The sequence below is a fragment of the Callorhinus ursinus genome, unplaced genomic scaffold (genome assembly GCF_003265705.2).
Source record: "Callorhinus ursinus isolate GAN/ISIS: 27379988/994484 unplaced genomic scaffold, GSC_fseal_2.0 scaffold12, whole genome shotgun sequence".
Classification (NCBI taxonomy): Eukaryota; Metazoa; Chordata; class Mammalia; order Carnivora; family Otariidae; genus Callorhinus; species Callorhinus ursinus.
In genome coordinates, this window is record NW_027397074.1 from 1196121 (window position 1) to 1206843 (window position 10723).

At 43.3% G+C, this 10723-nt stretch overlaps 1 protein-coding gene across 1 annotated transcript in view; it reads right to left on the bottom strand.

The window, feature by feature from the left end:
* The window catches only part of DLD (dihydrolipoamide dehydrogenase), a 39258-nt gene extending 32009 nt beyond the window's left edge, over positions 1–7249 (bottom strand). Inside the window, exons 1-2 of the mRNA XM_025872669.2 lie at positions 7094–7249; positions 5297–5375 (exon numbers count right to left, since the gene is read on the bottom strand). Of these exons, the coding sequence (XP_025728454.1) occupies positions 5297–5375; positions 7094–7132 (118 nt within the window). The 5' untranslated portion in view covers positions 7133–7249. The remainder of the gene's footprint in view (positions 1–5296; positions 5376–7093) is intronic.
* Positions 7250–10723: the final 3474 nt, after the last annotated feature.

A 10723-nucleotide genomic window follows, 5' to 3' on the forward strand; every position in this document is an offset into this window, starting at 1 on the left:
GAGCGAAATAAGTCAATCTGAGAAAGACATGTATCATATGATCTCACTGATATGAGGAATTCTTAATCTCAGGAAACAAACAAGGTTGCTGGAGTGGTGGGGGGTGGGAGGGATGGGGTGGCTGGGTGATAGACATTGGGGAGGGTATGTGCTATGGTGAGCGCTGTGAATCATGTAAGACTGTTGAATCACAGACCTGTACCTCTGAAACAAATAATACATTATATGTTAAAAAAGAAATAAAGAAGATAGTAGGAAGGGAGAAATGAAGGGGGGGAAATCAGAGGGGGAGACGAACCATGAGAGACTATGGACTCTGAGAAACAAACAGGGTTCTAGAGGGGAGGGGGGTGGTGGAATGGGTTAGCCTCGTGACGGCTATTAAAGAGGGCACGTACTGAATGGAGCACTGGGTGTCATATGCAAACAATGAATCATGGAACACTACATCAAAAACTAATGATGTAATGCATGGTGATTAACATAATTAAAAAAAAAAGAGGTATCATAAGGCAGTTATCGTTAACGACCAAATTCACTACATGATTACAAGAGCTATTTGGTAAGTTTTATTTATTGTTGGGGGCGAGGGGGCTGTTTTTAAATTACCAATGGCCTTAATCTCCAGTCTATCTCAGTGACCCTTTCATAGTCACACCCTATACTTGTCATCACCCAAAACCGCTCAGCTTCTAAAATCTTGAATTCTAATACTTTATTTTCTGATCATAACCCTACAATCTCCCTAATCTATAAAGAAGGAGAAATATACTAAAAGAAAAAAGGATTTGAAGTTTAAAAAAAAGAAAAACTGGAGTTCAAATACGTGCTCTACCTCTTCCTAAATTCTTGCACAAATTATTTAATCTCTTTGGCTTTGATGTAATATAGAAATAACAGTGACAGTAATACCTACATCCCAGGGTTGTGAGGTCAGAGATAATGTCTGTCAAGACCCTGGGAGGAGGCAGGTGCATATGAGACACTCAATAAATGATTCTTCCCTCCCCAGATGCACCTCCCAATCTTGCAGCCTCCAATCTCATTCCACCCTACACACTGCTACCCCAGTGTTATCCCTCACTAAAATCCGACTCAGACATTACTCTCTCCTCCTTCACTGGTTTCCTTTTTTTTTTTTTCATTCAAAAACATTTATCGAGCACCAGCAACTGTGCCAGGTGCTAAGGAAGGTTTCCGTGTCTCTTGTTGGATAAAATCCAAGTTCCTAAATACTGCATGCAAATCTCTTCTCTAGCCTCATCCCCACCACATTCTGCTTATGCGCCAATACCATGCAGTTTAAGGTTCAGCAACAGTGAATCACTGTTAGCTTACACCCACAGAAGTACTCTGGTCTACCTATGTATATTCTGTTCCATCTACCTAGAAGTAAATGCTGACAGCATGCATTTCACATTAGACACTACTCTAAGGTCTAGAGATATCTATAAATGACACAGCCCTGGTTCTTATAGTCTTATGAGAGAGAAAGAAAAAGCATTACAATAAAAACTCCAATCTGTAACCAGAATGTAACAAATCATGATCATGCCTCTGCTTAAATCATTACAATGGCTTCTAACTGCCCTTAAAATAAAGTTAGGGTCTTTCATTATCTACAGAGGTCGTCAACTCCATCTTCAACACACATCAGCCACACTGGCCCTTTTCAAGCTCCTCAAAGGCACTATGCTCTTTTTCGCATCAAAATACTCCCAACATGCTGTTCCTTCTACCTGCAACGCCTCCGCCCAGGCCCACTCCCATTCACAATCCATGTACAGATTTTATAGCTCCCTATGCTTAGCCTATGGAGTCTTTATCACAATTATTTATTGGATCTTTGTCTTCCCCAAATGGACTATAAACTCTATAAAAGCTGCATCTTGTCTGACTTGTTCACTGCTATATCCCAGCAACCAGCCCAATAACTAGCACATAGTGTATATTCCTTACTTGTTGAACTAATGAATAAATGAATATAGCAAATATGAGTGATTAAGTGCTAGGAGTCCATTCCTGTCATGAAATGGAAGGTCCTATCCATAATATACATTACTCTTCAAATTTTGATGAACTTCGTTCATAGAGACAATCAAACATCTTCCAGATGTTTATTTTTAAAATTTTATTTACTTATTTATTTGAGAGAAAGCGTGAGCAAGAGTGCACAAGAAAGAGCACAGTCGGGGGGGGGGGAGCAGGTTCCCCGCTGAGCAAGAAGCCCATCGCTGGACTCGAATCCCGGACCCGGGGATCATGACCTGAGCCAAAGGCAGATGCTTTAACCGACTGAGGCACCCGGGTGCCCCCTTCTAGATGTTTTAACAGGGAATGTTTTATATATAATAAGCTTTGAACTCCTCAAGCTGTCTGATCAACCAATACTCACTGGAAGCAGACCAAACAGAACAGAGATTACGAGTGTAGGTTCTAGGGGTGCCAGGATGGCTCAGTTAAGCGTCTGCCTTTGGCTCAGGTCATGATCTCAGGGTCCTGGGATCAAGTCCCACATCAGGCTCCCTACTCAAGTGGAGAGCCTGCTTCTCCCTCTCCCTCTGCTGCTCCCCCTGCTTGTGCTCTCTTGCTGTCTCTGTCAAATAAATAAATAAAATCTTAAAAAGAAAAAAAAAGTGTAGGCTCTAGAGTCACAAGAATTTTCCCAGTTCTGGGCGCCTGGGTGGTTCAGATGGTTAAGCCTCTGCCTTCAGCTCAGGTCATGATCCCAGGGTCCTGGGATCAAGTCCCGCATCGGGCTCCCTGCTCCTTGGGAGCCTGCTTCTCCCTCTGCCTCTCTCTCCCCCTCTCTCATGAATAAATAAAATAAAATCTTTAAAAAAAAAAAAAAAGAATTTTCCCAGTTCTATCACTTCCTAGCTGGACCTCTCTTGACTCAGCACCTCCACTTATAAAATGGGGCAAACAGCAGCACACCTTGTAAGATGGCAACGAGGATTAAAGACTGCCGGAGACAGAGTAAGCTCTCAGGGAATCAGTTACCATTACTGTTGTTGCTGCTGGGGACTTACTTTGTACCAGGCACCATACTGAATGCTTGGGATAAAGCAGTAAGTAAATCAGATATGGTCCCTTTTCTCATATTTATTCAATAAATATGCACTGATTATGTACTGTACCACTATAGACAGTAAACAATCTCAGTCCCTGCCCTAACAAACTGTAAATCCTTGAGGAAAAGACAGCCATTTAATAAATACCTCGGGGGCACCTGAGGTTAAGTGTCCTGCTCCTGGTTTCGGCTGTCATGATCTCAGGGTCGTGAGTTCAAGTCCCTTATCCGACTCCACACCAAGCATGGAGTCTGCTTGTCCCTCTCTCGCCCCCCACTTGAGCACATGTACACATGTTCTCTCTCGACTCTCCAAAAAAATTTCTTTAAAAAAATAGTAAGTAAACAGCTCAAGTAAATATAAATATGAACATACAATGCTTGTTATTTCACCCAACCAAAGACTTTACACACTGTATTAATGTGGGTGCTAAGGGATTTATAATTTATTCAATGTCAAGGAATCACTAAACAATTTGATTCACAAGCACTCAGTTACCCTCATTCCACTAAAATCTAAGATCCTGCCCAAAGACTACCTGGCAAATAGAAGGCACTGAATAAATCTGCATTGATCAATTCCAAAGGTGAAGAATTAGCCACAACGTCTTTAATTGCCTGCTCTGGAAATGAAAATCTAACATTTCTCCTGTTGCTTGAGTTAAGAACAAGTACTATTCCCATTTAACAAAGACAACTGATATATATCCCAATAAAACTGGAAGAAAAAAAAGGAACAAAGGGTATAATGGGGGGGTGGCCTGGATGGCTCAGTCAGTTAGGCCTCGAGACTCTTGGTTTCAACTCAGGTCACGATCTTGTAGTCGTGGGATCGAGCCCCATGTCAGGCTCTGTGCTCAGTGCAGAGCCTGCTTCAGATTCTCTCTCCCTCCTGCTCAGTCTCTCTCAAATAAATAAAATCTTTAAAAACTATATTCCTTTGTAAACAAATATGAAACATTTTTTTAAAAAGGTTATAATGGGTACAACTTTTTTCCCCACCATCAAATTAGTATTTTTTAAAGGATTTCTTGCCCTTTTCAAAGCTAGATAAATCATTCACTGTTGGTCACTGGTGACGGAATCCTCCCACTACTCTTTCTTCCAGAAATAAAGTATCTCAGATGGTACTAGTTTGGCAGCAATTAAGGTACAGGATAAAATTATTTCAGAGAATGCGGTGACACGAACGGTCACAGTTCCACCCAGCGAATGGTTTCTACAAAGAAGTTTTAATGCAACTTTACTTATGTCATATGGGTGATTCCAGTAAATGTCAAAACAGATTATTTCAAATAATTAATACCCTTGGTACTGGGAGGCCAAAATACCTTACTATAAGCCTATTAACTTCCTGTTTTAAAAAACAAAATATACATCCTTTATAGAAACTTCAAAAATATTTTCAAAAGAGAACAAGAAGAAAATACCCAAATTCCATAGCTTCCTTTCAGAGTATATCCTTCCAGTCCTTAAAATATGTCTTTGACAGGCCCATCAGAATTTTCAATTGGGATGTCAAAAAAGTCACCTCACCATTCTGAACAGTGTCAAACCACAAACCACCAACACACTTAATCTTATCCAGTCGACAGAATTAACTTTTTAAATGTAAACATTAAAAATCACTCCCCTGCTCAAAACCCTTCAGCAGTTCTCCATCACTCTTGGAGTAAAATCCAAACTCCTTCACTTGACTTTCAAGGCCCTCCATGATCTGATCCCTGCCTACCTCTCTGATGTCACATCCTATGGGTCTCTGCTCCAGCTACACCAGCGTTCCTGCGATGCCTTAAACCTCACAATCTAATTCTTACCTCAGACCCTTCTCACTGCTGTTTCCCTCTGCCTGAAATAACCACACTCCCTCTCTTCACTCAGACGTCATCTCCTTAGAAAAGACCTGACACCCTAACTAAAATGGGCTTTTTTACTCCCAATTACCTGCTTTAATTTTCAGTCACTAACCAAAATATTTACCTGTTACTTGAGTATTGTTTCTTACCAGCAGACCATCAGTTTCAAAAGAGCAGGGCTTTGCCTAGTTCACCACCTAGACACACTAGGTGCTCGATAAACACTTAAATGAATAAATACATGAACAAATGAATTCTATGACAGTTTAGTCTATAATTAGTTACTCTAACATTCACTTGCTTTTGCATTTAAACACAAAGGAACTGTGAGCTAATCTGAGGAAAAACTGTTTTACTAAGTACTTACTTGGCTGATCTGCATAAGTTCTCAGAGGCACTGCAGAAACTCCCTGTAAGCCATGAGATATTCGACTGAAATGGCCTCTCTGGAAAAAAGAAAGAAAATGTTGTATTATGTAAAATAAGAATTCAAAATAGAACTACTGAAGGTCAATGAAAACGTAATGACTTGGAGCAAATGTGTCAAGCACTTATTATTTATATATCTTCCATTGCCAAACAGAGGTTACGTATCAATTTCTCCTCTTTCGTAACAACAATTACTTAAACTTTACAACCTTAGCTCCCCATACTATCTTTTCATTATGAATATTCAATAAACCATTTCATATAAATATGGGCTAAAGCCCAATTAAAAAAATTGTTATTCAGTGGTCTTAAGTGTTATTAAATTTTCGGAAAGCATGGCTAATTTTTGGTGCCAGGGATCAATTTAATGTCACAATTAAGGCTCTTAAAGTTCTAGGGGCACCTGGGTGGCAGACTCGGTTAAGTGTCTGCCTTCAGCTCAGATCACGATCCCAGGGTCCTTGGATCGGGTCCCATGTTGGTCTCCCTACTTAGCTGGAAGTCTACCTCTCCCTCTCCCCCCGCCCCCCCGCTCATGCTCTCGCTCACTCTGTCTCTCAAATAATCTTTTTTTTAAAAAGGGCTCTTAAAGTTCTAACTTAATTAGTCAGTAATCTTTACTATTACAATTCTCTACTTGTAATTATTGTTTCCTAACCCAAACTACCACATACAATCTGTGAAGATGCTCCTGAATGGTTAACTAGAAACAGAAAATTAGACAAGATAACGTAGGAAAATGCGTTATTACATTCAAGAGCTACTACAATTTCACAAACTGCACCATAATCTCCACAACAATCTGTATGAATGTCTACTCTTTCCTAAAAACAAAGAAGCACAAAGAAACAATGCAAAGAGCTCTTATCACAGCAGGCAAATGGGAGGCAGTGATGAAACCCACATTCATGTAGCAATGTTCTCTACTCCAAAGCAATTCAAGGCACGTGAGATCAGCACAGCAGACCAGAGGAGCGGACCAAACATCAGTCTTAACTTCTACTCCCAGTTCTGCCTCTGCCTAGAAATATGACTCCTAGCATATTACATTAACTCTCAGGAGCACAGATTACTCATCTTAGAAACAAAGGAGCCTGATTACTATACTATTTTTAAGGTATCCATCAACGTAGTACCTAGCCACGATCCCACATATATATAATCTGGTTGTATTCGGCACGTGGATGAAAAGGGAGAGCTAGCCGTCTTAATGATAAGCAGCTGCAATTAAAAATACAAGCCTCTAGGAGAAGGCAGTGAACACTAGCTTAACGCGGCAAACAATGAAGAGGCCTTTGAGGAATTCCTAGGGCTACCTGTCGGGGCTGACTGCGTCTGGGTGTTTCAAGGAGTGGCCCCAAGGTTACCTGCCCACTGCCACTCAGGGGCTGAGATTAGGATTAGTAAAAGGTAGAGGGTATGAAAAGACCAGACGGGTAGGGTGCGATTTGTACTTTCTCTGCCAAGGTGGACAGGCCTGTGTGTGACCCGCATGCCCCAGAGCCCAGACTTGCGAGCGGACTGCTGGCCGTCGCACAACAGGCAGGGCCTCTCCACCGGGGCGGTCCCGGCTCCCACCGCGACCCCGCCAGAGCCCGCTCAGGGGCGGGGCCGCGGGTTGTCCGGCCAGACTGCCGGCCTCTCTCGCCCCGACCAGTTAGGCCGCGTCCCGGACCCCGTCAACCGGCCCTTCTGCGCCTCTGGCTCGGCACGACCCCACCCCGTCGGCGCTCACCTTGGCCAAGGAGCAGTACACACGACTCCAGCTCTGCATCTTGCCGCTCAACTTTCTCTCCGCCAATGCTTTCCCGTCCGCTAAGCTCCTCCACCGCCTCGCCAAGGTCTCCCCGCCCTGCGCATGCACAGGCACAGCTTACGTCAGGGTCGGGAGCAGCGCGATTGGCCCGCAAGGTCAGGGCCCACGGAACTAGGCGTGTCTGTCCGGCGCGGAGTCGTGCGCTGTCGTAAGAAGCGTAGTGCTTTCTGGCAGCGAGGGATTGTAGTACCATTTTACCGGTGGTATGAAAATGTGCTGGTTTGTAATGTCATCCTTGGGGGACGAAATAAATAAACAAGACTGTCGTTTGCTTCGTGCACGCTGCAGAAAGTCAGGCTTGACAGCTTCTTGATTGTGCTAAGCTGAGGAATCTCAGCACTTTCCAGGCATCGTCTCCACAGCAACCACATGAAGCATTACGAGCATTACCAGTTAATTGGATGAGGCCCTGAGAGGTTAATACCCCCGAGGTCGCCCAGGGGAAAGATGACTGCTTTATAACCTCTCCTCTCAAAGCAAATAGAAGGGATGGGGCATCACCAACATCCTACTCTAAGTAAGCTAAATGGCAAAACATAGAAAACACACTATCCTCCCCTATCTGCTCTTCGAGCAAATTAGAATCGGGGTGGTAGTGGATGAGATTTTAGGTTTTCATGAGGGACCAAGAAAAACATTGTCTTCAAGATTGAGCATAGAGGTTTAAGGTCTGATTCTTGTTTTGTGATAACTGTATAGTGTGAATAAAACTAAGTTGTGCATTTCTTGGCGTTTACTGCCCAGGCACCGTGCTGGGCTCTGTGGATTTAGACACTAGTTAGAAATGACTCCTTACCTAGCTATGCTCAGTCTTAGGGGAGAAGGTAGGAATGATGTTTAGTGTTTGTTATAGATTCTCCCTGTCCATCCTTCTAAACATTGCATTTTGGCCATCTTAATCATTTTCATGGCTTTAGCACCTGCCTACATACACTGATAACTCCTAGATCCTTGTCTCCAGTCTGTACTTTTCTCCCAATCTCTAATTCCATATTTCCAGTTGTCTACTGAACACGTCCAACCGGGTGATCCTGCCAGCACCTCAGTTATTATATCTTATTTAAAGATACATATTTTCTCCCTTATATTTATGATTAATGATACCTCCAAACAGCCAATCATCCCTAGTAAAAATTGTTTAGCCATTCTCCCGCCTTTAGTCCATTACCTAATGGATCACTGTTTTAGCTGACTACCCCTAGAAGGAGGCCCAGAGATAAGCATTTGAGTGCAGTGAGTTTGTTTGAGAGATGATCCAAGCAAGCATCGATAGGGGATAAAAAAGGGACGGTAACTATTTCAGATATGTTAATGAGTAGATTACCACTGTGAACAACTGGTGCTCAGACTCAAGACCTCTGGGAGATAGCATAAAACATGCATCAGAGTTGTCCTACTCAAAATATACCCATCGACTTCCATCAGTCAGTAACTGAGGACTCCTCCCAGGGACTTTAACTCCCTGGCACTCTGGCTTGCCCCATATGTGGGCTGAGTGAGCACCAGCAGCCAGGGAAGTCTCTCAGACAGAATCTCTGGTGCTTGCAATAAGAAGACTTGTGGGTGAGCATGCAGAGGAAAAGTGAGTGCTAAAAAGGTACAGGTGAGTCACCAGTAAGGTTGGCTATAATCACCAAGTTCTATCAACTCAATATAAGAAGGAGAGTGAGAGAAACTTTGAGGATGGCTCCAAAACTTCTAGCTTCGATGGCTGGGTGGGTAGTGAAACCGATACAGAAATAAGCAACATGGAAAAAAGAATGGCTTTGGGGAGAATATAATGAGTCAAGTTCTTTGAATTTGAGATGCCAGCTAGACAACCCCCTTGAGGTCTTCAATAGTGGAAACACAAGTCTAGAACTTAGAAACTCTAGGCATAGTTTTGAAAGTTTGCTGGCATATGGATAGTGATTGACACTTTTAGGAATAGATGCATTCTCAAAGGACAACACTTTAAAGGGAGCTTCTGACGGATAATGAGAAGGAGCTGTCATAGAGACTGTCCACTTAATTCAGTGCCCAGCATGAAGCAAGTCCAATTACTATTTGTTAAATTACTTTTATTTGCCCCACAGAACTGGTGATGAATTCACAGTGGGATTTAAGGAATCCTTAACTGGCCCTTCCCTTAAAATATTTCTACACCACCCAACCGCTACCCTAATTCCTGGCCTGAAAGCTTCCTATTAAGGGATGCACTCCTCTTGTTACTTTTCAAAACATTCTCTATTAGAATAAGCTATCAGTTGCTGGCTACAATTCTCTCCTTAGGAAAAAGAGAGTAAGGGAATCAATATCTGTTGAGCAGATGTTCTAAAACCCTGCGCTGGAGGCTTTCCATCATTTCTCCACTTAATTCTCACCCCAGCTTATCTAAGCTGAAGTGGCTTATCGATGGATCTTCTGAATGGTTGGCAAAAGAAATAAAATCCTCAAGTGGGTGGAGGGATAATGCTGGAACCTTCCACTACTGGGCAGACCTGGGATGGGGGGGTTGGGAGGGATAGAGCAGAGTGGATGACAAGTGAAGATCAGGTGAAGGGCATAGGCAGAAAGAAAAGAGCCCAAATGGATGAGGAGTCAAAGACTTCCGCCTGACATTCGTAGTATGAGCAGTAACCCCTGCAATATGAAATAACAACTCTAATATTTATCTGAATTGTCCTTATGGTCCACAGGCTCTCTTTATCCATTCACTTCTTCACTGATCCAATAATCACTGAGGGTCTGCTGTGTGCTCTGCTAAAAGCTGGGGAAGCAGCCCGGAACAAAACCCAGAACCAGTCCTTGCCCTCCTGTAGTTTACATCCTAACGGGGAAATAGCATCCACTAAACACCTTCATTATAAAACCGAGAAGTGCTATGGTGATCTCAGCGGGGATTTGAACTAGTTGGACAAGTTGGAGACAGAAATCTCCCCTAATAAACTGATTGATGCTTGAGCTAAGATCCGAACAATGAGAAGGGTTCCCGGCAGTAAGCTTTACCATCATGCTCATTTGACAGATGGGAACTGGACTGACAATTAGGGGACCTAAGTTCTAGATGTAACTGCTCTTCACTTTCTGCATAATTCAGCATAGGTCATCTCTTGGGACCTTGGTTTCCCAAACTTTAAAATGGGGGCTACAAGATCCCTTCTAGCCGTAAAGCTGTTCCACTGAGTTGCTAAGGGTTGGCTTGTAGAGAACCGTGTAAAAGTCACAGTAGCTCTCGGTAGTAGATGTTTCTTACTTCAGGGCTGCTGTTTATTGGAATCCCCTTTTTATGTTTGAGGGATCGCCGCCGTGTGAGACCAGACTCCACCAGGAAGCCCAAGTGGCCGCCCCTGGCTCTCCCCCCCCCCCCCCCCCCCCGGCAGGTAGAACAGGCAGAGAACCTAAACCAGTCCAATGCTCCCACCAGGACCTGAATCAAAAGACGTGGCTCAAAGACACTGACAATCTGGGATTCACTCTGCTGGGAGTGGCAGCAACTTCCGTGTAGGTGGAGCCGGCGGCAATGACAGGGTCCTATTCAGACCCTTCCTGTGGCAAATCTCATCTGGA